Raw genomic sequence first — 27,733 nt, forward strand, 5'->3', positions numbered from 1 at the left:
GTTTCTAGCTTAGTTAGAACATATCACTTATACTCAATTTTGCATTTACGACGATGTTCCAGGCAATTACAAAAGTGCAAGTGTTTGAGGCTTTACCCGTTCCAAAATTACCTAAAGAAACGTAATTTCTGGCCTAAAGCTATGAGGTCACCGAGAAACGAAATGAGATGATAAACATGGACGAAGGGGATTATTACACCCCTCTCACTTACCCTGGACCGAGGAGGGCTGCGTTTTTCAGAGAGGGGGCTGCAAAAACACAAGGCGCAGGTCAGCAAGGTCAAGGTGAAATTTGGTCTGCCCCTTCCTCGGCCCTCGCAGGGCCTGGTCACTAAGGCCATGCACCCCTCTTTCCTGCACCCCGAGACCCCTACGGTCACCTTCGGAGAAGCGCTAATCACTCCCCACTCAGGCCCAAGTCTCAATGCACCTTTCTTCACCTTTCCTTCCACCCCCTCCACGTAACTAGACGCGCTTCTTTACAGTCACTCTAAAAGCCTGGACCCGGGTGCACACCTCTCACCTGCTGTGGCGGCGGCAGAAAGTACCACCCGGGACAACATGGTCAGCGAGGGGTCACTCGGCGGTCTTAGCGTCCCACTGACCTGGAACAGAGTCTGCCAGGGGCAGGAGCAAGATGGTCGCTCGCAAACCTCGCGAGAAGAAAACGTGTGACCTCTTTCCCTCTACTTCGTCTCGCATTTTTTTTTTCTCGCGATAAGAGGCACAGAGCATAGAGAAACTGCTGCCCGAGGACCGCAGCCGGAAAGCGGAATGGAACCGTAGAAGGAATTCTCGCGAGATGTAGAGTGCCTGTCTGTCTAGATGGGCGGAGACCCAGAGGGACACCACGTGGGGACTGTCTGAGCTGCATCTCCCGCTGGCGTTCAGTTTAGGTCTAGGTTGGAATTGGAACTGTGGAGATGAGGAAGGAAACCCCGCCTTCCCTAGTGCCTCCCGCAGCCCGCGAGTGGAATCTTCCCCCTAATGCACCGGCATGTATGGAGCGGCAGTTGGAGGCTGCGCGGTACCGGTCGGGTGAGCTGAGATCACGGGCCTGGGGTTCCCTCCGCCCGGCTCGGGGTGACCATTCCCGGGACTGATCTTTCCAGCCCGCCCCGCCCCGCCTGCCATCCTGACCCCTGCCTTGTGTCGCTAACCTCAGTTCCTAACCTTGCCTGGTATTCCTGAGCTCAGATCCGGACCCGGCCCGCGTGGTTTTCAGTGCGGTCGCCATGGAGACGAGCCCTTAAAGCCTCACCCTCTGACAGCTTGTACCTCCCTTAGATGGGGCGCTCCTGCTTGGGGCCTCCAGCCTGAGCGGCCGCTGCTGGGCTGGCTCCCTCTGGCTTTTCAAAGACCCTTGTGCCGCCCCCAACGAAGGCTTCTGCTCTGCTGGAGTCCAGACGGAGGCCGGAGTGGCTGACCTCACTTGGGTTGGGGACAGAGTTATCCTAGTGGCTTCCGATTCAGGTGAGTCATTTTTCCATAGGTGGAATGGAGGCCAAGGGGTACACGTCGGGCTTGGTTCAATCTTTAATGTCCCCACTCAGTACTTTGGAGGAGTTTGAGGATGTTGGTCCCCAAGGTGGGAAATACCTTTTCCAAGATTCTAAATTGCCTGGTGGGAATTTCTAGCAAAATCCACAACAAAATTAAGAAATAGGCCGGAACCATTTTTCTTTCAAGTAACCTTCCCTGTATCCCTCCAATCCAGAACAACGATAATCTTGATCTCAAAGATGGTGCTGAAGCCAATCTGTGCTCTTTCCAGTTCTTTCTATTTTCTTCTTAAATGCCTTCATTCAACTTTCTTTGTTTTAAATGTCAGGCTCAGCAGTGGAGGCTTTGGTATTTTTTAAAAAATCAGAATTTGGGTGCTGGCAGGCATTGCATGGAAGGGTAAATGTGGACATTAAAAATCGAGCCTCTCTGACAGTTGAACACTACATGTTCAAGACAACTTTTGAGAAGGGGAGGTTGTACTTAACCAGTCACTGTGCAAGACATTGAATTATTCAACATAATTTTAAAGACTGTAAGACATTTATTTAAATTGTTCAACAAATATATAATAATTGGGAAGGTTTAACCACACCGAACTATGTGTTACACAAACAATTGTGGAGACCTCATCTTTTTCCCTGGGAACTTATTTTCCAATGTTTTCTCACTGGAAGCAGAGTAATAGATTTTACCAGCTATTCCATCTTTACCTGGCTTTTTATAGAAGCCTTCCCCACCTGTCTGGTAATGCTAGTATAAAGCCAGATGGCTTGGAAGTTAGCAAAACCCTTTAATATGAACTTTGCTTTTATAGGAATAACTTATTTTGTTAGTTTAGTGACAATGGACAACTTGAATCCTAAAAGCGAATTACTGTCTCTATATAATCCAAGTTCATTTCCCTCACCCTCCATCTCATCCCTAACAGGTGCTGTTGAATTGTGGGAGCTGGATGAGAACGAGACACTCATTGTCAGCAAGTTCTGCAAGTACGAGCATGATGACATAGTGTCTACAGTCAGTGTCCTGAGCTCTGGCACACAAGCTGTCAGCGGTAGCAAAGACTTCTGGTGGGTCCTTGTTCTCATTGCTCCTGTCTCTTGGCCTCCTTTGGGTGTCTTTATTATCCTATTAGCCTCATTAAGTAAAGTCTTGGGATCATTATAAGAATGTAGTAACTAATTATGACATGTGGTAAGGCTTCCTTGGAGATTTTGCAATCCATTGTAAATAGATGGAAACAGAAGCCCAGTAGGCAGAAACATAGGACATGTCAGTTAAAGGAAATTTCTTGTTGAAACACATATTTTTATGTAGATAGTGTATGTGAAAATTATCTGTTTCCTTTTGCTTCTTAGCATCAAGGTGTGGGACCTTGCTGAGCAGATGGTACTGAATTCATACCGGGGTGAGTGCCCGTTCTTTCCTTTGCAGCCCTGGCCTTAGCTGTATGTCTTTAGTCTCCCCTTTGGGCTCTTTGAACTTTGCGTGGATATTAGGGGCAGCAGATCCTTGCTCTCCCGCCTGGTAGTTTTCTTTCCAAACTATAGGCAGGCCCCAGTGTCCATCCCTTACCCTTATCTTAATTTCCCTGTTTCTGTTGATGATCTCACCACCTTCTTGGCCACCTGAGGCTCAAACTCAGTCCCCTTCCACTCCTCCTGCTTTCCTACTGTCCGCTGATCACCAAGTTCTTTTGAGTCTTTCCATTTGGTCAGTGACCTTCCTTCCCATTTCTTATGCTCCCATTGACTTTCAGATGGTGGCACCCATCTCATCTCTCCACTTGTAATCTTTGGTCTTTCCTTGGTCCCTTGTGGCTTACAGATTAAAATCCCATTTTCTTGTCATAGTATTCAAACCCTTTTACAGTAGCTCCTTGGCATTCTTTAAGTATAAATCCTGAGGCTTGTGAGTCTTGAACTTTTGAATATTCATCTCCATAAAATTTCTATTTTTCTGGTGAGACCTATCACTTTTATTAATGTTCTTTTTTTCTCTGCTCACTTTCATTAACAATGCTAGCAGTCGACTTTATTTTGGGAGCCAATCTTCATGAAGATACTGTATCTTCATGAAGATAATGTCTAGAGCGTTAATATGCATGTGGCTAAGAGAGGTGGATGCTAAGTGATCATGCGGTTCACTCAATGGCCAGGTGCTTTTCTCTGCCAGCCCCCATCACTGAACTTTACCCAGATGCTCTTCCTTTTGCTCTTTGGCTCTTAGGGAGAAGCCCCTTTTGTTTTATACCTTTGGTTTTTATACTCCTGAGCATCGTACCATGGGAGGGTTTAGGATGGGTGAGAGGTGTGTGTTCTTTCTATGCAGTGGGAGAAGTGTGATTGTGAAAGCAGAGGCGGAAAGGGGGCCCTGACGGATTATAGGCAGCTTCTCAGATAAATTCTAGGAAAGAGACCATTCAAGAATTCCCTTAAAACTCTCAGTGTCCAGAACTCCCTTGAAAGTTTGTGTATACTATCTGTAGGCATGTGTCCTACCATGTGAAAACTGCTATTCCAGGATGTCTTAACAGTAAATTCCTTCACTAGTCTTACTCAGCCCCTAATTTCTCTTTTGTTGTCGTTACTAATTAATTTTTTCCAAATCTTTTTTCGGTTTTATAACTCCATCAACATTTCCTTTTAGGTTTTGTCTAATTTCTCTCTCCTTTACAGCTCACTCTGGGCCGGTCACTTGTGTTGCTGCCTCTCCCCACCAGGACTCCGTGTTTCTTTCATGCAGTGAGGTGAGATGCAGCCTCTTCTTTCCTTCCCACTCTCTAACCACGCTCAGACTCGCTGGGCCAGAGTCTAGTGTGGAGACCTCCAAGCTGGCAACTGCTTCTTTGGATTCAGAAGCCCTTTTTCTGTTCCTCTGTTTCTAGGATAGTAGAATTTTACTCTGGGATACACGCTGCCCCAAGCCAGCATCACAGATGGGTGAGTCTGGGAGCCAGTGGTGGGAGTGTGGTACTAGGACCCCACCTGGAAGAGGCGTTCCTTTGCCAGAGGCAGAGGCAGAGTTGCCAGATGCCCAGTCACAGTGACATAAGTGACAATAACTGTTTCTTTCCCAGTGAGGCTCTGCTGATGTCATTTTGTGCAGCAAGTACCAAGAGGAAGGGCCAGTTCCTGGGTGGGCAGTTTACATTTCTGGGATGGGTGGACAAAAGAACCAGAGTTGTTACCTTCATATTTTATGCTTGACACTTGTCTGTGACTCATGCCTGGAAAGAGCAGGAGGCTGTTGGATAAATGGAGGTTATGAGTGAGGGTCAAAGATGAGGACACAACTGCCTTAGTGGGGTTTGGGAAACCAGATGAAGGTGCTCCTGAGATTTACAGTGACTTCATCTGAGAAGCTTCTCCGAGCTGGGCTCTGAGTCATGTTCCCGACTCCTCTTCTCTCCTTTGCAGGCTGCAGTGCCTCTGGCTACCTTCCTACCTCACTGGCGTGGCATCCTCAGCAGAGTGAAGTCTTTGTCTTCGGTATGGCAGCACACCAGACTGTGCACTGACTCTGGGAAGGGGGAGGATGAAAGAAGGAGTGCTCCCTCCTAACGCACAAGGCTTCAGCTGCTCAGTCCCGTTAGCACACCCGGGCACTAGATGGCCTGTACTAATGGGGGACGGGGGAGACGGGATGACCCAAAAGTGCTTTTGGTTTAGCTTTGGGGAATATGATGATTTTTTTCCCAGTAGATTCGAGTCCTTATTGTTTTGTTCTGGCTCCTACTTTCTGGGCATGGCTAGGAGTCAGTGGGCCACAAAGCAATTGGATTACTATGTACAGCAGGTCCTCAAATAATGTCATTTCATTCAACGTTGTTTTGTTACATTGATGAGAAGCCATAGGAACTTAACTCTTGTTTAAACCAGTTAGCCTGTGGTACAATTGGTTTTGTTATGTCAGTTTGCTTAAAATCGCAGAACCTAACGATGACGTTAACTGAGTATTTCCTGTGTAGGGAATTCTGTTCTACTGTGGATAGTTGTGGCGCTATCATGGGGTTGTGGCTGTGTATATGGTGACATAGTTTGTGTTTAAATTAATAACTACATCATCCATTAATTTAACTTTCACAACTACCCGATGACTAATTATTCTTACTTTACAAAAGAAGAAACTGAGCGTGGTTAACTTGTCTAAATTGAGGAACTAGCCTTCAAATCCAGGTCTGGTTGACCCCAAAGCCCATGCTCTTAAGCACTGTGATGCGCCCTCCTTTCTGCAGGTGATGAGAATGGGACCGTCTCCCTTGTGGATACAAAGAGTGCGAGCTGCGCCCTCAGCTCAGCTGTGCACTCCCAGTGTGTCACGGGGCTGGTGTTCTCCCCACACAGGTAATGTTCTGTGTCATCAAGGGCCTGGTAGATGTGAATGGGCACAGCAAGGGGAGATGCTTCTGCTGGCAAAGCATAGCCGCTTAGGTAGCTCCTGGAAGCAGACCTGCTCTAGCTGAGGTTCCAGAATGTCAAAGCTCTCCAAAGACTAGTCTGTTTTTAGGTTGTACAGTCTCTTTCTGCAAGTGGCTAACACCTTGCTCAGCACCCAAAACAGTGACTCTCGTGGCTTCTAGGACTGTGTGATTGGGAAGGCCTGTTTCTGGGTTATTGCTGAAGCTACAGGGAGGGACTAGATGGGATGGTTAATGGCCAGGACGGTTGTTAACCCTGGCCCTCCTTGTCTTCCCTTGAATGTGGACTTGAGTGGTAGGCAGACCTTAGCCCAAAGCATTAAGGATCAGGCCACCTTCTCTGGGTAACTTTAGGGTGGGGATTGGTTGCCGGCCCAGTCAGGGTTTGTCTTGGGACCTGTGGGTTTTACCTTTCACAACCCTCTCCTTCCCCTCCTAGTGTCCCTTTCCTGGCCTCTGTCAGTGAAGACTGCTCTCTTGCTGTGCTGGACTCTGGCCTCTCCGAGGTGTAAGTGTGAAGTGGAGGGCTGTGCTCAGGAATCAGGGAGGGGTGCATGGGTGGCTGGGTCCTTCTCTTCAGAAAGTGCATTGTCTCGTTCAGGGGGACTGGTGATAGAAGCAGGCTGGCTGTTGACCATGTCCCTGGCCCTGGGGCTGACTCACAAACAGCTCTGTCCCTGGTAGAGGAGGAACGTGGTGGCAGGTGGAATTTCTAAGTCCGGCATTCCAGCTGTCTCCCAGGAGGGCACAGCCTACCTTTTGTGCATAAAGAACCACAGATGTGAAGGGCAACCTGTTACAGGATGAAAGGCATCAGACAGATGATCTGAATTGTACTTCCTTCTTTACCATGATTTGCTGTCTGATCTCCGCTCACCCATGTCACAGCCCTTGCTCTGGTCACCACTTCTTCATCTCTGAAAGTAGGGCAGTGGATTAGATGATTGAAGAAATCCTTTGCGTAGCTGCGCTGCTCTCCTGGTGACAAGGCCACACATTTGGTGAAGTGTATGTAACACATCCAAAAAGTGTGCCCTGGATGTACTGAGTTCTATTTCTTCTCTAAGTCACTTTTTCGTCTTGTCCCTTACTGTGCCCAAACTTTTTCTCTCTTCTAGGTTTAGAAGCCGAGCCCATAGAGACTTTGTGAGAGATGCTACTTGGTCCCCGCTCAGTCCCTCCCTCCTTACCACGGTGGGCTGGGACCATCAGGTCATCCATCACATCGTGCCCACAGAGCCTCTCCCAGCCCCAGGACCTAACAGTGTTGCTGAGTAGCTTGGATTTAGGACAAAAAGCAAATCCCCGTGAGCGGCCAGTCGCTTTGCCGCTGCCCTCGCAGTTCGTGAGACGGCGCAGGAGCCTTACGCTGTGTGTCCATACTCCAGATCCGTGCGGCCACCGGGCACGTCGCTCAGCCTGGGGGTGGCGGATTCTGCGGTCCTGTAGTCATAGGGAAAAAAAACTTTCTTAAAAATAGATATGTATGTGCGAGTGTGTGTGTAGATACATAGTTTTTGATGAGGGGATAAAAAATCCATCCTACATCATTCCCAAGGCCTATCCACACCCCCCTCCCCACAGACTGTCCCCCTAAAAAAGTCCACAGAAGGGTTTTATGCTCCCCAGGTAGCAGTGCATGAGGAATCGGCTATGTCTGGATGAGGTATGAGATGTAGGCACTTCTGGATTCTAGGAAGCAGCTCATATTACTACTCATAGAAATAGAAGCAACTTAATATTTTATAGAGCTATATTCACCTTCATCATAGGTGGCAATGCTTCCACTCACAAAAATCCAGCCCAGCTCACCTCGAGGAAGAGCCAGGACACCCTCCCCACAGTTCTGCACACCTTGCCATTAAACTGAGTCTGAAATCCATATTCTGGCTGAATGAAAGGTTTGGCTGGTGCCTGTGTAATGCTCGACCCCCGATACCCAGAGTCGTGTATGTGAGAGAGGAGTGTTTTTTGGTCATAGATGCCATAGAAACAAGTTTGGGGATGGTGGAGCACTTCAGAGCATTTCAGTTAAGTTAAAAACTGACAGACTTGCAGAGAAATATCTTGTCACTTTTCCTACCTGGAAACAGCCTGGGGCCTGATCTCTCCTGCCTCTGGGCCCCTTTCTGTGGACATAGGAAGTCTGAATGCTCCTTTTTGGACTCTGAAGATTTTTAAATTGCAGGATCAGACTGAGAATCAGAAATACTGACTAATGAAATAAAACATTTAGGCTTTTTTGGTCTGTCTTTTGAACTGTGTGTGTTATGTGCAGTTAGACATATTTCACCTATGTGAGTTATTAGAGTGTCAGTCTTAGGGCTTATTATTTTTATTATTATTATTTTATTATTATTATCATTTTATTATTTTAGCTTCCCTAGCTCCCCAGAGTAGCTAGTTGGAACTTAAGGTGAATGTTCGGTTAATTGGGTTTGTGGACTGGTTACTGCCAGTTAGAAGTCATGTACTTTTGTGCTTTACAAGTTTAGTTTATCTAAAATCACATGAAACTTGGACAATTTGAAGGAACATGGACAAGATTTATGATTAAAGCTTCCACGTTTCACCCTTGCCAAGCATGAGCTCTGTTCTCAAAATTACCCTCGAGTAAAATGGGAATTTGTGGCCATCTGGTCAGCGGCATTTGGGGTGAGGTAGGAATAAGGCCCTCCCTGTTCCTAACTATAAGTTCCTGCGAGAGTACAGAGTGCGTGGGTAGAAACGTAGGTTCTTCCAGGAGGTAAAAGCTTCAAATCTATGATGATTTAGAGGCAATGCGGGGTGGGTATTGAATTTGCATAGCCCTATTCCTTGTGGACTTAGAATGACAGAGAGAAAACTCAGTAGAAGAAATAACAATCCACGGAAATGTATGTATGTGTCAAGGTGGTTAAAATGACATCAAAGAAGGAAAACAGTTTTTGAAGAACCACATTACTGTAAAAAATGTTGGTTCGGATTCAGATCTGTGCTGATGAGAAACCCACATTTATTGTTTGCCAAGACATTTGCAGACCTAATCAAAGTCACAATAGGAATGACCACAGTTTTGGTTGAATTGTGACCAAAAAAGATTGCACAACACAGAAAGTGACCTCAAAATAATGAGAAATGTAGTACTGCATGCCAAGTTATTCACTAGGTCTTTGGCTTGAGAATAGTCATATGAATAGGGACTTGGTGATTGACAGGTGGGAACGGGCTCATTTTATTTTGTGTGTTTAAAACAACACATTTAATTTCACTGGTTCAAGTGTCTGAACGCTGGAGTAAGCCCATTTCCCTATCTTCGTTGTTACTCTGAAGTCCATTCACCTGACCCACTATGTCCCACTGCTGCTCAGGTCACAACAAACACAGGAACGCTCAAGTACAGCTGGCACCAGCGACACTGGGCTGATGCCAGAGGTATCTCTCCTGCCCTGCTGGACAGTAGGAGGCCAGTTCTTTAATAAACAGCTGTACAGGCATTACTCCCTGGTTCACAATCATTGCAGCAGCAAATCACCCAAGCTCTGACTGCTCTGGTCTCCCAGCCACGTCTCTGAGCCGCATGTCAGGAAGGACAGGGAATCGGGGCCCTTCAGAGGATTCCAAGACTTTCTTGCCACATCCAGACTTAAAAGTAAAGGGCTCAGATCTTCAAAAGGCAGATTCTTGTTACATTTGGACAGCACAAATATTCTTTGTATTTCAGTAGTTGTTTGACTTGACTACTTTGTATCAACAAATTAAAGCAATAGAAAAAAGATTTGTTTCAAAATACGCTTGCACAAACATTTCTTTCAGTAAGACACACTGACTATTTTGATGTGCTCTGGGGAAGCTTTTGAGCACCAAAGGAGAGCCAACATATGTGGAAGGAGCTGAGGATTTGTGATCAATCACTGTTTGTAACAAGTTTCTTACTCTCCATTTGTGGGTCTCACTGAACACACCACTATGATTACTTCTGTAGGAAACTTGATTTTATGCGTTAAAAGGGTAAGCAAGCTTTAGCCTCAATTTTGAGCTACTTAAAATTCCTCAAGAACAGCAGCCAGCCTATACAGCATGGTTTTGGAAAAGTAAACAGACTAGTCTTGGACCCAAAACATTTTCTCAGGTTGTCCATCAAAAATGGGCAATTATGGAGTTTTTCCTTCTTCATTATTCATTACATGGTCACAGGACGAATACAGTCCAGAGAGGGAAGAGAGAAGGCCAGGAGAGGAGAGGAGGGTCTGACTCTTAGACAACACAGTCCTGATCTCACAGTCTCCTTTTATGGTTTAATGTAGCCCTCAACTTATTCTGCAGCTTCAATATGGAGTAGATCATTACAATTCAAAAGATCAGTAAATAAAGAGTTTAATCCCCAATGTCCTTTAACTTTGTGATGGGAGCCCAGCCAGTGCCATCCACTGAAAGTCCCTTCAGTGACTGTAGACCTTTCACCTGGCCCATGAAGCGGGTTAAGTTCTTCACTTCAGGAGGCACCATGTTATAAGCATTAGGAACTTCCGTTTCAAACTAAGCTTTTCCACTTCACTAGTAAGCCTCAGCTGGGGCCTCACGCTAAAATTAAGGAAGCTTGTTTGGACATAGTACTTACCTCTATTACTTTATTAAAATATTCTTTTTTGAACTGCCTCCATTTTTAAACTTAAATAATATCTATGAGGCGTGGCTCCATAGGGTAGTGGTTAGCATGTCTGTTTTACACGCAGAAGGTCCTGGATTCACAGCCCAGGTGGAGCCACAGACCATACCCCAGGTGCGCCTGGCCCCGGGTGCACGCAACAAGCATGTGGGAGGAGACACCCCGCCTTCAGAGATTCAGTTCTTAAGGAGAGATGGCAACATGCATAGGTCAGGGGTGGAAGTGTGGGGCGGGGGAGCATTAAAGAGGAGAAAAAATAATAAAAATAAATAAATAATATCTATGAAAGGATGGTTTTTTGGATAATATACATTTTCAATACACACTAAAATAAACACATAAACATTAAAAATTTTAAAAGCACAATCAAAAATTATCTTTTATATCAAATATTGAGAAATAATGCTCTGGTCTACTACATTTTAAAGATGTGGTGAGACTTTGAAGTTTACATTGCTCTGTAGTCAACATTCTTTGTTTTCTTATATCATGCGACCAATTGATTTTTGCTCAAGTTGTACTTTTCCATTTGTCCTCATGGGTGTCACAAAGAATTTGGTCAAATGCTTCGTTAAAACCAAAGTACTTCACATCTATGGTCTTGCCTTCGTCTATCTGAGTGTCATAAATACGGAAGGGGTTGCACTGCGGTGTTCAGTAAGCCACATACAAGACATTTGTAAATGTCTTTTCTCATTTCATGAGAATAGGCTAAGCACTAGGGAGGAGTATTTTTAAGTATCTGGTGGGTGTGTAAAAATAAAAAGCAATGGTCATATTTTTTGACAGTGAGAACTTAAGGAGAAGGATTGAGAACAGAGCAACATGGCTCACCGATTTTCAACATAAGTCTCATTCAGCATCTTCCTATCCATCCTCTGCTGTACACATAGAGTCATAGTCACCAACTCTTTGGCACGGTCATCCCTGAATGGAACAGAGGTCATTCCTGGGCATCTATTGTTATATCTTGGCATTCTCAGCATTATCAGTCACTTTTGCAGGTACAGAAAAGTTAGGTCTGAGATCTAGCCTTGCCAGCGGAGGCAGAATAGGAGCCTGGAGGACTGACCTGGGTGCAGATGAACGAAGTTCAGATCGATAGGCAAATTTGGCTCTGTAATGAGTACCACATTAACAGCTAATGCCCCTGGCAGGGGTCTGGGGAGAAGGGCATACACCTAGTAAGAAATCTCAGTGATGTGGAATGTGGTGGGGGGGGGGTCAGGTGTGGCAGGCATTCCACACAGAGGAGGTCTTAAAAGACAGCCAGTAAGGCCCCAGGAGTCTGGCAAGACTGAGACAGAACCCAGGCCCTGGAAGACAACTGTAGCGCCTACCATATATAGAGCAGGAAGAGAAATCAGAGCAGAGACCCAGTAAAAAGAATTAGGGCATGTGGGTTTGAAATTGGGAAACAAGTAAGAGTGTAGCCATTAGAGTTAGAAACCACACCAGGGGAAATCTAACCAATGATGCAAGTCATTGCCAAGCCCGATCCAGTGTCACTCTCAGGAGGCGTAAGTATCTCCTGATTCAGGCTAATATTAGCTTAAGGAATGGAGGGTGACGTCTAGCATGCAGATGGGGCTCAAGTGGCCCCAGTGACGGCACAGAGCAGGAACTGGAACTCAAGTCTGTTTGGCAACAAAACTCGTTTTCCCCACTGCACTCATCCAAGAGAGACAAGAGAAAGAAACACGCTCTAGCTCTTTGGGATGTAATCAATATGCTCACCAGACTAGGAGCTCCTTGAGTGCAGAAACTGTCTTGATCGCCGTTATATCTAGAGTGCCAAGCAGGGCCTGGCACATGCTCAAGGAATATTTATTGAATATATAAAGGAAGGCAAAGATGGATGAACAAATAGAAACAGTCTCTGTTAGGTAGACCGTCCATCAGGTTTCCGCAGTTTCAGTGAAATATCCTCACCCTAAACCTTTGATACCATTATTGTTTTTATTCCATGATATTTAAGCAATCTGCTAATTTTTAAAAAGTTGATTTTCCCGGTTTCTGCACACTGGATGTGAAGCAAATTCAACCATGAGTCATGGTTATTTCCCCGTGTCATTTATTGTACTGACACCTGGTTACTACCCTGGTGACATGTGGATTATGTGAGCAGCGTCTATCTTTGGAAGGATGGGCATATTGGATACACTGAGAACATCCGGTTTCTGGTCCTCCATGATAAAGATTCAGACCCTAAAATATGGGACCCACCCATGGTCTGAGATCTTCTGTAGCCAAAAAGGGAAACTGATGCATCATAGAAGCATTTGGCCGCGGACCTATTTCGTTTATCCTTCATATTGTTGTTGTATTTTTTAAAGTTGGCTCTCAGGTATCCAGCATTGTATTCATTGTATTCCCAGGTCCATTCTCACCATTGACTCATGTGCTGGCTAAAACATTGTTGACTCATAGATTGACTCAATTCAGGTTTTTGTCTTCTCTTGAGAAATCAAAGAATCTTCCAACATTGGGTCTATTTCTCTGCATGGCAACAATTAGCAGCTACTCAGAATGATATTCCTGTTTACACCAGTCTCTTCTATTTCTTGGCTCTGTGTTAACGGATATGCACCATTGGGCTTGAACTGTTATTCCTCTAATAAAGTGGAGAGAGAGCTATTTTGTTGTGTCCCCTTCATCCATTTTCATCACCTGCCTGGTGACTGCCTGCTGGGCAACTGTCTTGGCATCGCTAATAACAGCTACTATTCACTGAGCCCTTATTATCTACAAAGAACTGACTTGACCCTCATACATTTTCTCTTTAGTTCCTATACAACCCTATGAAGTTAAGTACAAGCTATTATTTTCATTTTACAAGTGTAAAAGCTGAAGCTCCAAACGCTAAGTAACTCGCCCAAGAAACTTCTAGTTGGCGATACTGAGTTGCAAACTGTGGCCCACCTGAGTCCAAACTGTGGGCTTTTAAACTTCGTATGACACTGGTTCCCTAACCAATATTCTTATAACAATAGAATTACTGCTCTCACATGTTTCTTCTCATAATCAGGGCTGAATACTAGGAAGAGGGGCTGAGCACGGCCCTGGCTTCACCATGGCCCGAGACGGATGCCCACTCCATGCCAGTGCCAGACAGAGCTGTGGTTTGCTGACTCTGAGAGTTGTGGCTTTGCTAGAGACGGAGGTCACTGTGACTCTGGGGCAGCAGCCCGTTAATCACGGTCCCTGGCTATGCACGCGTGTGTGGTGTGGCTGCCCCAGTGCTGTCCTAGATTGTCCCAGGGAAGTTCATATAAAGGGGCCTGAGCTCTAGGCTTGCAGCCTTCCGGCCACGGAGATGGGGAGGCTGCCACTGCGGGGTGGTGAGCATGGCAGGTTCCAGCCTTTATGGTGTCACTCAGTCCATGGGATATCAGGCTTCATAAGTTTGTCATATCTCTGGTGTCTGAAAAGCAGCGGGGCTTCAGGCGGCCCGGATTGGGTAGAGGTGGGATGGGACACAGTGAGGGCCAGAGGAGCCCAGGGAGGAGTGATCGAAGCAGTGGTTTTCAAACTTGGCTGCGCAGTAAACCCGGCCTGGTTTCCCCCTCAGACCAAAGAAATCAGAATCTCTGCAGGAAGATGGCACTACTCTTAAATTTGAAGAGTTGGGAACCACTGGCCTGGAGCATCTTCTGGGACTTCTGAAAGTCATCGTTGGCCCTGTGCACAGCATGTGTGTATACACGAGGTGTTTATTGAAGCAAAAAGGAGCTTAGATAGACCCGGCTCCAGTGGCTCAACTTAGAGAAGAGGAAACCAGTGAAAGTGCGTGTGTCTCCATTTGCGCCTCTTCATCTGGTTGTGGTGCCGAGTGGCTGGGGGCACTGGAGGACCCGAGTGTGTGCGGGGCGAGTCCCTCTGGGCAGGCGTGTGAATCCGTGTGATTCCTTGCTGTTCCCTGCGGGGCTGGTTCTTGTGCTGAGGCACCACCCTGTGGAGGGGGTCGTGTCCTTCTCTCCAGAGAGGAGGAGGCTCCCCGGCTGAGGCGTGCTCCTCACTGCTCGTCCCCTGCACTCGCACCCTGCTCTGGCTCCGATGTCAGAGGTCACTGATCCAGCACCGTTCAGCAGAGATGCTCTGTCACCTGCTGTTTGTGTCGCTCCCTGTGTGCTGGGATCCAGACCTGAGGATTCTCGTCCTCTGGGACCTCAGCAGTAGGGGAAGACCGGATGTTAGTGTAGTTTGGGATGTGTGTCTGTGTGTGTGTGTGGGGGGGGTGCCGGGGGGCCTTTTACAGTGGCCTGGCCTCTCGGGCTGTGTCTACACTGCTCTGCAGAAGCTGAATTCCATCTCCTTCCTTGGTCTCTGCTAACTAATGCATGCTCTCCCCTGCCAGGTGCTGCCCACAGACTGCCGTGTTATTTCACCAGATGGGCACACGGTCGACCCAGCCCTGCCTGGATCTAGCCAGGTGACCCGGCCCCGCTTTCTCTGTACCCGCCTGGTATTTGCCTCTGCCTCAATGCGTAACGACCAGATTGTTTCTAAGCTTTTACAGCATGAGAGAATTCTCTACCCAGAGTTCAACAAGCTCAAGGAGAGGTGTGTTCGTACTGGACATGGTGGTCATATTTTCAGATTTTACAGAGGGAGAAGAATTAAGTCTTTTCTCCTGTTGCTCGTCAACTTCCCTCCGAGTCTTCAGGTGCTAGCTTCCTCTGAGGCGGGCTGCGGAGCTCCCCTGACTCGGGAACTTCCCCATGGCAAACTCTCTGAGCTCGTTCTTGTCCCCTTGCCTTGTGGGTGCCGTTGCCTCTGCCTGGAACGTCCTTCCTGCTCTTCATGCCTGGCAACCCCCAACTCACCCTCTAAGCCCAGTGTGAAAATTTGATCCATTAATTCTGTGAAAGTGCTTCAGAGAGGGTCTGCAGTCACAAATGCTTCATGAATGCTAGCATTTTTATTGCCATGTGTCACCTGCAACTCCCAGGCGTTGAGCCCCCTAGGGAAGGAGCCGTATCTCTTTGTGCCCGTGGCCGGGTAGTGCCCAGGGTTGGGCTGGCTCGCAGAGAGTGCTTCTCTGAGTACTCCTTTCTCCAGAACTCCTGGGTTCTCTCTCTGTCCAAAGGGAGGCCTGTCGCTGCACGGTTATAGATGGCCAGGGCGGAAACCCCATTGTCACTGGCTCATGGGCTCCCTAAGAGCAGGGAGGAGCGTGTCTGTCTTGCTCAGTGTTTTATCTCTAGCACCTAAAGCTGTCAATGGCACATAGTAATTGCTCAATAAATATTTCTGACTAAGAAAATGTGTGAAGAGAAATATTTCAGGCCCCTTTCTGCTTTTCCTTTTCACAGGAGCACAGGGGAGGGGGAGAGACTTTGGTGGACTTCGGACGGCCTGGGGCATCCCGGGGGATGCCTGTGGCTCCATCGCTCTCCTCTCTTTCCCTTCCTTCCCCTTTCTCATGCTCTGCGCTGCTCTCTCCTTCCCTCCGCCGGCCCTTTCACTTCCCCTGTATCTTCTCATTGTTCCCCAAATGAATGCAGCAAAAACAATGGTGACTGCAGCTGCCCATTGGGGCGGGACCCAGCTTACCAACTCTCTCTTTCTCCCCCACATCATAGGAACAGGGAGCTGAAAACTGCTGTCCATAGGGGGTTGGAACTTTGGCACATGGAGGTGAGACTTTGCTGTAACCATCTTCTCGCTGTGTATGTGGGGGGGGGGGGGGGGGGGGGGGGGGGGGAGGGGGGCAGGCAGGCTAGAGTGAGGATGGAGTGGAGAAGCCAGCTTGGCCGTGGGGAGAAAAGCTAGTGCAGGCATCTCCCTGAGTCCTGACCTGGCACTGGATTCAAGGGCTCCCCCGGCCTCTCCACCGAAGTTCCCACAGGTGGTAAAAAAGGGAGTAGGGGGAAATAAGGGACAAAATGGGGTGCTCACAGTTGTTTAGGACAAGAATAAACCCCAAAGCTCACGGGCCTGGGTTTCCTCACTTTATAAATGGAGCTGGTGATATCAACCACAAAGGGCTGTGTGGGAGGAAAGGAAGTAACATAAATAAAATGCGAAGCTTTGCCCCTCGGCAGTGACTCCGATCCAACACACGCTGACTGTTTTACTAGCACATTACCCTCCTCAGGGCGATGTGGAAATGAAAAACTGCCTTCCTGTTCTCTGGAGAAGCATTTCCCCAATTTCACAGCTGAGGTCAGGGACAGAGGCCACACCTGCCTCCTCGCCTTAGGCAATGAGCTGCTAGAGAGGGTGACATGGCTGCCTGGGAGTGTGCGGCGTTGAGCTGGTACAGGACCTCCTGTGCAACGGAGGGAGGACTTGGGTGTTGGTGGGAACTGGCTCTGTCCACTCCAGGTCTCACCTCTCCCTCTGTGACCACTTTTTGAAGACTCGTTGTGTGCCAGGTGCTGGGCTAGAGGCTTTGCACACTTCACCTCATGATTACTCAGAAGAGACTTTACAGAGTGGTTGTTCATGTTTCATATTTTTAGAAATAGAAAGCCAAGAGCGAGAGGTATTAAGGAATTTGCCTTATTTCGTGCAGGTGTTCCTCAGAGGTCACCCAGCTGGGAGGTAGCAAACAGATCGTGGACCCAGGCCTGCCTAACTCTGAATCCGACTAAGTTGCTAATCATTGCATACAGGACTAGCCCAGAATTGTTTCAAGTTCAACACCAATAAGTTAGAAGTTTCCAATAGTGCCTTCGCTATGGAAAAAAAAGTGTAGAAAAAATAGGAAAGAAAAGTCAAATAGCCAATGAACAAAAGATCAGAGACCAGAACCCCTGTCAGAGCTGGAGTCTCTTGTGCCAAGTTTTGCAGCCCGGACCCAGAGAAGCTCATAGATCTTTGCGGAAATTCTGGCCCTTGACTCAGTTTCTGTCCCCCAATCCAGTCAGGGGAAGAATGTCAGTGCTGGGACAGGTCGGCAGGGGCTGAGCAGTCCCCTGAGCCAACAGCAGAGAGGCAAAGCGCCGGCCAGTGGCACCACGTTTTAGGTGGCTGAGCTGGACTGAGCCCCTCTCCCATCCCAGGCTGGCACCACGTTTTAGGTGGCTGAGCTGGACTGAGCCCCTCTCCCATCCCAGGCTGGCGCTGTTTTTGTGCGAGCTGCTCCCCAGTGCTGTGTGGCCTGGGGCAGGCTGAGGTTTACAAATGCTTTCCTGCTGCTTGAATTCCTCATTCCTCACTGTTTAGCCCCTGGTGCTGGGAGGGGCTTTTAAGAAAATTCGAATTTCAAAGACCTGCCTTCCTTACCTCCAGTCACATCCCTGGCCTCCACAGGGCCGGGGACCAAGGGGCCTGTCTGGAGGTCTGGTTCTCCTTGCCTGGCCCCTGCCGGTTCACCACTATGCTGTCCACACTCGCCCACCGGGAAAGGCTTATCGATTCAGTCCTCACCCTCCTGAGGACATAAGCTTTGATGGTGTGGACCTCTGCTTCTCGTACCCTGGACTACGAGGCAGCCCCATGCGTGACCTGTGGACTTTTCTCTTCTTAACTGAAGTGCGGCCAGCCTGGCAGCTCCAGAATCTGGAAAGAACTCTACTCATATTGTGTCTGGGCTCGTGGCATAGGATGGGCATGTGGCGGGAGGCGAGAGCAGGCGAGCAGTCACAGAGGTTCCTCCACTGCCATCACCCTAGGGGGGTTAAGCCAAGGAACGCTGAGCAGGTGGCCTTCGGTGGCTTTTTCTCTCTGTTGTATCCAGGTCTTGCTCCAGCCCTTCTGGGTAAGGCCTTCTCTGTGCGGCTTCCTGGACCCCCGCGGGCAAGCAGGGAGCCTGCATCCTGTGCCTCCGACCCTGCTGGCCTGCACTTCTCTGTTAAATCATTTGATATGTTGGCTCAAGTCTGCCTTTCTCACAAGCCTGTGGGCAGGGCCTGAGTCTGACTTACCTTTACGCTTCCAGAGCCTGGCTCAAGGGGCCCATAAATAAAGGTTTCCTGGATGATGCTCTTTCCGGACTGTTTTGTCTGGTTCTCTGGCTGCCTCTCACTTTCCAGCAGCTCCTGTTTGCTTGCCAGAAGGAGGCATCACTCAGCTCACGGCCAAGGCCGCTGCTCTCTGCTGCTGTCTCTGGGGACCGCACATCATCCGAACAGCTTATGATGCATCTGGAAAGGTGAGTGGGTGCTGCCCTGGAGAGCCAGCACGCTGAAGGGAGGGAGCTATCTCGGGCTCAAACCCCGAGAGCTGCCCAGGCGCTATCCTTGAGCTGTCCCGTGTGCCTGCCGTGGTGCACCTGCGAGTTTGGGGGTGGGCCGAGGAGCAGGGACAGGAGCAAGGATCGGCCCCATTAGACCGCAGGCCTCCTTTAGGAAATCAGAGGGAGGTGATGTAGCACCAGCCACCACATTATCCTGGAGAGAGGGCCGTGGGCCTGGCCTCTGCCATCTGGAGTTCGGCCGTGGATGTTCGTTGTGCAGCAGATGGCTGGCATCAGAGAGGCAGCCGAATTACCAACCACTGCCACAAAACCCCAAACAGGAATGCCCAGTCAGGCGCAGCTTTCAGAGCACATGTCTTCATGCAAACATTATGAAGCCAGACAGAGAATAGCTCAGAACTCTTTCTGGACAGGCCGGCTCTGAACTAATTTGCTCAGTCGTCAAGAATCTAGTATTTGCAGATGAGGAAACTGAGGCAGATGCAGAACCAAAGAGAGGCCGGGGCGTTTCTGTGTGTGGTTCCACGGGGGAGTGGCTTCAACGTGGGTGGGAAGAAGAGTGGCCCAGGCGAGCGCGGCTCATCGGTGTTGTTGTCAGTGCTGGTGTTGGTGTTAGTGTTGGTGTTGGTGTTTGTTGGTGTTGATCTTGGTGCGACAGCCATGCGGGACTGAGGGAGGCCTACCTTCACCCAGCTGGGCGACCTTAGGCAGATTAGTTAACCCGTCTGAGGCTCAGTTTCTACAACTTTAAAGTGGAGACATTTGTACTTAGGGTACTGGCCAGATGGAAATTAAATTACATAATTCATGTAAACCCTTATACATGTGACCTGGTAAGTGCTCAGTCATACTTCGTCGTGGTGACAGCTTTCCGGATGAGACGAGTTTTGATGCTTTCTTAAATGGTAGAAAGACGGAAGCTCTTCTACCGCCATGGGACGGCACTGCTTTACTCCTGACGGTTTTTGCAGACCTCTGTTAGCACTTGTATCAGGCCTGGGAACATTTGTTTTCTTGTTTGACTCCTGCTGGTTTCCATGGATACTCTCAGGATGGCATAGATCCAGAGGCACAGCTGTCCCTAACCAGCACTTTGTTCCAGGGGCAGCGTCTCAAGTGGACGGCACAGCTTGGGCAGGCCCCACGGGTAGAAATAGTAGGGAAGCCTGGGTGACCGATGCACAGCTAGTTAGCTAGCACTGTGATGATCTGACTTGAGGATTTTCCTATCTTCTCCTCTTGCCCTTTACAGACTCCTGGACTTTGTCAATGCCTTGTCTTATGACTTACATGGAAGCTGGGAAAAGGTCGCAGGACATAACAGCCCCTGTTCTCTCGGCCCGGAGACCCCAAATCTTCAGCGAGAGAAGGAAAGATCTCAGGTGGCCCAGACATCTGCCCCTGAGCCCAGGCCATTGGCTCTTGGTAACGAAGAGGGATTCGTGTTCTTCTTACTTGCAGGCACATGCCATCGATTACTGGTGAAAGCTGGGAGCACTCTCAGAGTAGCTCCTCATGGGGTTCCCCACCTATGGATATATGTTTCGCCTCCTCAAAACCTCTAAGAATGGGTTGCAGGCTGAAGCTATAGGACCTGCATCTCCAGGGAAGTACATCAAGCAGTCTGGCTTCTTGGCTTATTATGAGATAACAGGAAAAAAGACCTCTTCCTATTGGTTAGGCCTCTCTCACCTGCAGCCTGGGCGAGAGGAAGGACAAAGGGCAAAGGCAAGGGTGACAGCCAGAGACAGGACAAGGGAAATTCATCATCTGGGACATTTTCTTTTTCTTCAGGGGAAGTTATCTGAGTTCTTGGTAAAGGGTGAGAGGCTGGGTGGAATCTGAATAAAAGAGGGACAGATATTTTACCCCTTAAAAGAATCTTAAATGTCATAAAAGTCAATCCTGGCTTATCTATGTGGCCTGAATAAAATAATGAATATTTGGAACATGTATAATTTCAAACATTTGCAAAAGTAAAAGAACAGTATAACCTCTCCCCCTCTGCACTACCACATACCCCTCATTAACCACTCACGGCCTGCCTCGTTGCATCTCCCTCCCAGACTCCCACCCTCCCCACTACTAGATTATGTTGACATGATTCCAAAACATCCTCTCTACAGATGCTTTTTCCTCTACTCCAATCCTACTTCCTTAATCCCCATCTCAGCAAAGCTTGCTACCGAGCGGAGAAAAGAGACGTGGACCCAAGGGAGTGTGAAGCACACGAGAAGAGACTAGGAGACACAGGGTGTGTGGCTGGTCGGTTTCAAGGAGAGCTTTGAAGCACAGGTAGGAGCCTGACAAACAGAAACGACAAGATAGATAGGAAGGCAGAGGACAGCGGTACAAAGGCACAAGCTGTGTAGGGGTGAGGGGTGGAGGGCTAAGCCTTCGCCGTAGGTAGTAATGGAGGTGTCAGTGTCTCTCCAATCCTTGCTCTGTGCCGACTCGGTGGAGATGCTTTCCCGCTAATCCAGTGATGCATGGTGATGAGTCACAGCATAGTTGAAATAGTGTTCTTGAAGGACATTATGGGTCAAAGAGATTTTGGTGGAACTTTTAAAGAACCTTTAAAAAAAAAAAACTTTTTTTTTAAAGGAACTTTTAAAAAAAAAAAAAAGACTTAGGCATTAGCTTCTGCAACCCGTCTTGAACACTGTCTTCTGCAGCATATGGTTCCAGTACGATGCTGGGCACCCAGCTGACACTCAGATGCTTGATTGATTATAATAACCTATTTCTCTTTGCCCTTGAGACCCTTACATTTATTAGAGGTTCAAATACTAGTTTGATAACTACCTAGATGGGGCAGTTTATGCTGCTTTCTAATGAACAGAGGGGAGACTTATTCATGAAAACTCTTTGAAAAAGGTACGGGCTTGGTCAAGGGTCAGGTTCCCTGCTGCTGGTAGTTTGGCATTGGCATGGTTTTGCAAACCCAGGTCTGCTTCCTGAAGGAAGTCGCCCGCTCCTTAGTCTCTTCCCTGTCTTCCATCATGGACATTAGAGGAAGGAATGTAAGAGCGGGAATTCATTCAGAATAGGGGGCAGGTCCTTTGTGAGGGGCTTCCCCTCTCCCTCTTCTGTCTAGCTTCTTCTCATCCTCTGGGGAGGGATTCTTGGATTCTTCATTTCTGAGCAAGGAAGTATGTGTCTGCTGGTGCTTCTCTCCATGGCACTTCGCAGAAGTAATCTGTCATCCTTCTGGCAGATTTGCTTTCTCCAGAGAGCAAAGAAGTGCTGGATTGATTATCAGTGTGTCTCATGCGCCTACAATGGGGAGAAGTGGGTTGGCTATGATGATGCCATTAGCTTCAGACACAAGGTAAGAACGTGATTCTTTCTTACTCCAGCATATAATTTCCCTCTGGCTACCATGAGGCCCTTGTCTGTTCTCTCTCTCTCTCTCTCTCTCTCTCTCTCTCTCTCTCTCTCTCTCTCTCTCTGTACCAGGTGGAGGATGAAAATGTGCAGATGACTACAGTGGGTGAGTTTCAGGCATATCCAAACTAACTGGGGTTTTTTTATTTCGAAGAGATGAAATCTCAGTTTTTCAAGACTCCATAGCTAATAAGTGGTAGAGGTTAGATTTAAACACAGACTATCCTCCCAACCATCCTGCTGTATTGCCTCCTGACAGTCTGTCTTCTCTTTTTTGCCATTGTACCCAGCCTGGAGAATGGGCAGTACAGGAGGTTGACTGACTACTACTTTTTCAGGCATTGTTCATAAAGAGAGAACATTTTTGGCGGCGGGGTGGGGCATGGTGTGGACATTGGACCTGGATGACGTCAGGGGCATTTTCTGTAGCACTGGCCCTTTCCCCCCTTGTCTACATGTTGAATAACCTCCTGTTGCAGGCTGGTAAGTAGCTATGACTTAGAGCTGGAGTTGAAAGTTGCATACGCAGGTCCAGGATAAGTCCTTTCTGTTAGATCTAAAGGATTTGGTGGTGACATGACATTGAGGGAAGAGAATAAGATTTGATTATTCTCAAGCTAATCTGTTTCCTAATCTTGGTTTAGATGTGTACTCCGTTTGACCTCTCTGAGCTTTGTTTTCTGTGTCTGTAAAATGGGAATAATTCTTATACTCATGACATTATTATAAGAATTAAATGAGATATGGAATGAAAACTGTGCAGACTCATAGTTAGCACTCAATATATATTAGTTTATTTCTCTGTTTCTTTTTTTGTTTGTTTTGTGTGTGTGTGTGTATGTGTGTGTGTGTGTGTATGTGTGTGTGTTCCCCTCCTGCTTTCATAGGACAAGGACCAGAAAAGGAATTTAGGTTTCTTTTGACATCTCTTTGATAGTAGAAACTATTCTGGCAGACAGGAGATGGAACCTGGCACGCTGGAGCTGAAACATCCTTGGAGATAGTTTATAATCCTTATATTATGAATAAGGAGACTGGGGCTCAGGTGGGTAACAGCTAGTCAGGGGCAGAGATAGGACCCCAACTCGGTTCCTTACTACATGTTGTCTAGAGCAGCCTCTTTGCCCTCAGCACTGTTCCTGGTCACTCCCACTGTGGAGACACAGGGTTTCTTCTTGAGGATTCAACAAGTAAGGAATTAAGCATTGAGGGCAAGGTCTTGCTGAAGGCACAGAGAGGTCAAAGTGAGGACTTGAGCATAGAGAACTGGCAGGCTCCTTCTTGGAGTCATTCACCAGAAATGTAGCAAATCTGCTGAGTTCCCATGGGCGCCCGGAGTCACGTAAATGTGATGAGGTGGGGGAGCAGGGCTTCTGTGGTGGGATTTCATCCACATCCTCAAGTGGGTGCTTCATGAAATCCTCCAATTCTGGCTTTTGGAAGCAGGTACTTCAGTCCTGGAGTGATTCTGGTCCTGCCAGTAATCAATGGGGATGGGGAGGAAGAGGTAGCAATCTCATCCTTTCCTATGATTTTCTTGGGTCCAGGGCAACTCCTTCACCAAAATTTTGACTCTTGTCTACTGTGAATTCTTCAAGAACTAGCCCTGAAAGGCTGAGTGTGCCCAAGACATTGGCCGCTGATTCTGGGATTTTGCTCCTAGGAAGAGAGGTTATGGCCACTGAGACCTGTAGGAAGACTGAAAATATGACTATAGTCCCCAGAGGTTGGGTTGCGACCCTTGCATAGGACAAATTGTCCTTTGGAAAGCATACTGCAGTTCTAGAAGGGAAGACTGAGACTCCTGCAGAGAAGACCATGACTCCTGTGGGTCATCAGTCTGAGATGACTATTGCCTTCACGCATCTTCATACTGAGCCCTCTGGAGTGAAGATCATGTTCCCTAGAAGGAAGTCTATAGCACCTGAAAAGATGACTCTCCCCTCCAGAAAGATGACAGTTATCCCTGATGGGCACACTAAGATGCTAAGAGGAAAGAATTTGACTTCCAAGGTGGACACTGGCCCCCAGGTAGGTTACTTTGGTGTTTAGATGGATGCTGAAAACAGGGCGTTACTCTCCGGCCCTGTCATCTAGCTCCCAGGACGCATTCCTTTTTTGACAACCATTCTTCTGTCAACTTAATGACCCTTCCAACAAGTCCTCTCTCTCTAAAGAAAGAAAACCCAGAAAACTCTGCTGTAGATCAAGAAGCCCAAGCTTTGTTGGTGGGCAACAGCTGGGGAAAGCCCTCATCCTCTCTTCTAGGTCACCTGACAGTGGCTGTCTGTGCCCGGCCATTCATAAACCACTCATGGGACAAAGCAGGCCTCAAAGCCACAGTGAGGTAACCTCTTTTCTGTTGAATAAACTGGAAACACAAGAATCCATCTGAGTTCTCTGAGGTTATTTTCTTGAAATGACCTGTTCAACCCAATTTCAGCTTAAAGTCACTTTCTCCTACTGCTATGTTTGGAGAGGGAGTTGTGTCTGGCCCACACTGATGTTTTCCAGAGTGGATGATGTGCTTCCCTCTCTGCCATGAACCACTGCTTGCTTCGCTGCTGGTCAGAGCCAGAATCTCTTCTAGAGCAGTTTTTCTCAATCCTCAAAGGAGACTGGGAGAAGGAGGGGGAAGTTGAATCTTCCATATTTATCCCCTACTTGGTCAAATCTTAGTGGTCTCTGAAAAGAAACACCCCCCCCCCCCATTCGTACCATAAGAAGTGGTTGAGAGAAAGGTACACACAGTGTTTTTGTGTGTTACCTGCATACTTTCCCTAGGTCTCCTCCAGAAACATCAATTCCCACTTACTATACACTGAAATCTACCTATGGAGTGTTTTCCTGGGCATGATCAACCCTCATAAGTTCGTATAGACACAGGATCAATTCTAGCCTTTCCCTTCTGTGGGATGGTGGTGCTCAGAGCGCATACCATACCTATCGCTGATGTTACCTTTTCTTTTAGAAGTGCAGCCTCTAAGTCTTTAAAATAAGGGTATCAAATTAAAACGCCTATAGATCCAAGCACTTCTCAAAAATGACTGAAGCCGGCGAAGGATGTGTTCACACACGTGTGAGTACAGGCCACAGGCCCGTGTTGCCACAGCATAAATCACAAATCGGTTAAGTTGCATAACAAACCAACCCCCAAACATAGTGGCTTGCAAACAGGCTAGAGAGGGAAAGATTAGAATTTAACCTGTGGTGTTGGAGGTATAAATACAAAATCGTAGTTCTAAAAGTGTATAAGTATATATGAAATAAGTCAATATAAAAATAGATATAGATGTCTATGAAAATAGACATCTCAGAAGCAATTAATACCTCTAATGCCCAGATCCTTAAAAAAAAAATTTTTTTAGGGCTAAGATATATAATTTCATATTATTAAATTAAAATTTTTTTCAGTTACAGTTGACATAAATATCTAACGCCCAGATCTTGATTTCTAAAGTTTATTCTCCTGTAGAAGGAACTGGGGACCCTTGAAGGAAAGGCTGATTCTCGTGCTGGAAAGTGCAAGAAAGGACTGGAATCTCGTATGTTCCCAGATAATAAGGAAGTACTCACAACACGGTGGGGCCATGTTGGAGAGACACAAGAGCCACGCTGAAGAGATTCCCAGTGGCCCAAACTGGGACAATCCAAGCAACAAAATAATGATAATAATTGGTTGTAACCCATAGAATAGCACGAGTCCTTATGCTATTAATGAATAATAGAATAAGCAAATGGGGAAGAAGGGACAGCTCTTCCTTCCTATAGGATATCAGTCAATAAATGTAGGCGAAAGCGCCTAAAGTGTTAAGAGTTGACAAGAGGCCAGAGGCAAAGACGCGGGACCGGAGAAGTCATAAGAACCGCCGGCAAGGCGATGGTTCGGCTGATTAATGAGGGTGGGATAGAGGCAGAGCGCAGGCTCAGACGGGCATAACTAATAAACAGACACAGGTTGTCCACACCTTGGAAAGTGAGCCACAGAGAAGATGTTATGAGCTTTTGTCACTTTCTAATTTGAATTTTGGAGAGTCACATAAAAGGGCCCTTTCAATAGTCCAAAAACGTTTTTTGTGTAAGTTAGAGACATCGCCACCAGGTGGCAGCAGCACATGGGGTTATAATTTTTACGGGGCCAGGAAGAAAACTGGGGGAGTATGAGAAAAGCAATTAGAATATCTTCCCGCAAAAAAAATTAAATGAAATATAAATCTTTGTCATTACTGTTAAAGTTGATACTTTTACACACATTGAAACAAAGAGTTTGTGAGGCTTTGGTTAGACAGAGGTCGAGTTCAGAAAAACCAGACGTGAAGTCCCAGCTCTGCCTATGTGATCATGGGGATGTTAAATTACAATGGTTACATGACATATGCGCCTGGCACAAAATCGGTGTTCAGTAGGTGAGTATTATTGTTATAAACATATCCCGTATAGCTCTTAAGTTTCCTTTTAAGAATTTATTTCTCTAAAGAAACATTAAATCATACACATGAAACTGAAAACTTATCTGGGTTTGTGCATAGCTCGATGACTTCAAGAGTAGATTCATGACAAAGTTCCAGTAACTTCTCTCATGCCAGCTACAACTTTACTCAGGGAATCGTTTTTGGTAACTGGCCTTTCCCACTAATGCTTCTAAAAATGCTACAATCTAAAAGACTAATAAATGGTATATAGAAGGTATTAAGTGTGTCATTTGCTGGATTAAAAAAACTTCAATGGCTCCTTACTGCTTACAGAATAAAGTCAGTATTGCTTATCATGGTATATAAGGTCCATCTTATAATCTGTTTACAATTAAAGAGATTCCTAGTATTCTAGTCCAGTAGTTCTGTCCCTGGTACATTGTAATCGATCAGGAAGCATGTCATTAGTAACTTGATAGAATAATAGTTAAAATATTGAGGATAAAGAATACATACTGCTTTAATATAATATTGTAGACTCAAGAGTATTTCTATTTTAGCATTACAAGTCCTTCCCATTTCAGATGGTTTCTTTAGTGGAAACATTTCAGAGCTATAATTGGCATAATGAGAATTGTGCAGATCCAATGCACCTTCTTCGGACCTGTCTTGGTGTCTTGGCTGGCGAGGAAATACGTTGAGAATTGCTCTTCTGGCCATGCTGGTCGCAATGTTCTCTGAATTCATCACACGATTTCATTCCTTTGTACCACTGGTCAAGCTTTACTTCTGCTTGCTATGACTTTTCCACTTCCCTTACATCCTCATCTAACGTCCTGCAAGATCCTTACTCAAATGTTACCTCTTCTGTGAAGGCTTTTCCATCCCACTGGGAGCTATCACTCCCTCTCTCTGCTTGCTTAATGAATACTGTTTTCATCCCTCTCATTTGTTCGACACACGTTTAAATGCCTAGAGTAATTATAGCTCCTCATAATTTGATTATGCGTCAGTCATTCCAGCAGGAATGCAGGCACTGCATACAAGGACCTTTTCTTAATTATCTTTGCACTCCCAGAGCTGAGTACAGAGATGGGCACGGAATAGGCGCTCAATAAATGTTGGCTAATTCATGACCTGAGGAGCTGGAAATAAAGAGTAGAGTGTCATGCACTGTGAGAATCATATGTGGAAGGCTAGAGATGAGACCGATC

At 47.0% G+C, this 27,733-nt stretch overlaps 3 protein-coding genes across 3 annotated transcripts in view; 2 read left to right on the forward strand and 1 right to left on the reverse strand.

The window, feature by feature from the left end:
• The window catches only part of ATP5PB (ATP synthase peripheral stalk-membrane subunit b), an 11,425-nt gene extending 10,694 nt beyond the window's left edge, over positions 1 to 731 (reverse strand). The window contains exons 1-2 of the mRNA XM_011367274.2: positions 524 to 731; positions 213 to 249 (exon numbers count right to left, since the gene is read on the reverse strand). Of these exons, the coding sequence (XP_011365576.1) occupies positions 213 to 249; positions 524 to 563 (77 nt within the window). The 5' untranslated portion in view covers positions 564 to 731. The remainder of the gene's footprint in view (positions 1 to 212; positions 250 to 523) is intronic.
• Positions 732 to 775: 44 nt separating this feature from the next.
• On the forward strand, positions 776 to 8,185 carry WDR77 (WD repeat domain 77). Its single transcript, XM_011367285.2, has 10 exons — positions 776 to 1,038; positions 1,288 to 1,473; positions 2,435 to 2,576; positions 2,865 to 2,914; positions 4,185 to 4,255; positions 4,394 to 4,448; positions 4,926 to 4,997; positions 5,744 to 5,852; positions 6,366 to 6,434; positions 7,045 to 8,185. Exons 1-10 carry the CDS (start codon positions 924 to 926, stop codon positions 7,202 to 7,204), a joined length of 1,029 nt encoding a protein of 342 aa, XP_011365587.1. The 5' UTR covers positions 776 to 923; the 3' UTR covers positions 7,205 to 8,185.
• Positions 8,186 to 15,057: 6,872 nt separating this feature from the next.
• OVGP1 (oviductal glycoprotein 1) lies at positions 15,058 to 24,426 on the forward strand. Its single transcript, XM_023534741.1, is given in 15 exon segments — positions 15,058 to 15,137; positions 16,103 to 16,177; positions 16,179 to 16,207; positions 17,885 to 17,962; positions 17,965 to 18,056; positions 18,557 to 18,675; positions 19,973 to 20,040; positions 20,043 to 20,080; positions 20,182 to 20,374; positions 21,942 to 22,051; positions 22,446 to 22,472; positions 22,475 to 22,549; positions 22,551 to 22,597; positions 23,655 to 24,138; positions 24,376 to 24,426. Coding segments are annotated over 15 exon segments (1,524 nt in total). The 3' UTR covers positions 24,385 to 24,426.
• Positions 24,427 to 27,733: the final 3,307 nt, after the last annotated feature.

This window comes from Pteropus vampyrus, unplaced genomic scaffold (genome assembly GCF_000151845.1).
Source record: "Pteropus vampyrus isolate Shadow unplaced genomic scaffold, Pvam_2.0 Scaffold6, whole genome shotgun sequence".
Taxonomy (NCBI): Eukaryota; Metazoa; Chordata; class Mammalia; order Chiroptera; family Pteropodidae; genus Pteropus; species Pteropus vampyrus.

Excerpts from the sequence above, each read along its gene's own strand:
- WDR77 (XM_011367285.2), top strand. The coding sequence starts at position 924 with ATGAGGAAGGAAACCCCGCCTTCCCTAGTGCCTCCCGCAGCCCGCGAG. Across the intron at positions 2,915-4,184 it reads GGTACTGAATTCATACCGGG|CTCACTCTGGGCCGGTCACT; the intron begins GTGAGTGCCCGT and ends TCTCCTTTACAG. Across the intron at positions 4,449-4,925 it reads CAAGCCAGCATCACAGATGG|GCTGCAGTGCCTCTGGCTAC; the intron begins GTGAGTCTGGGA and ends TCTCCTTTGCAG.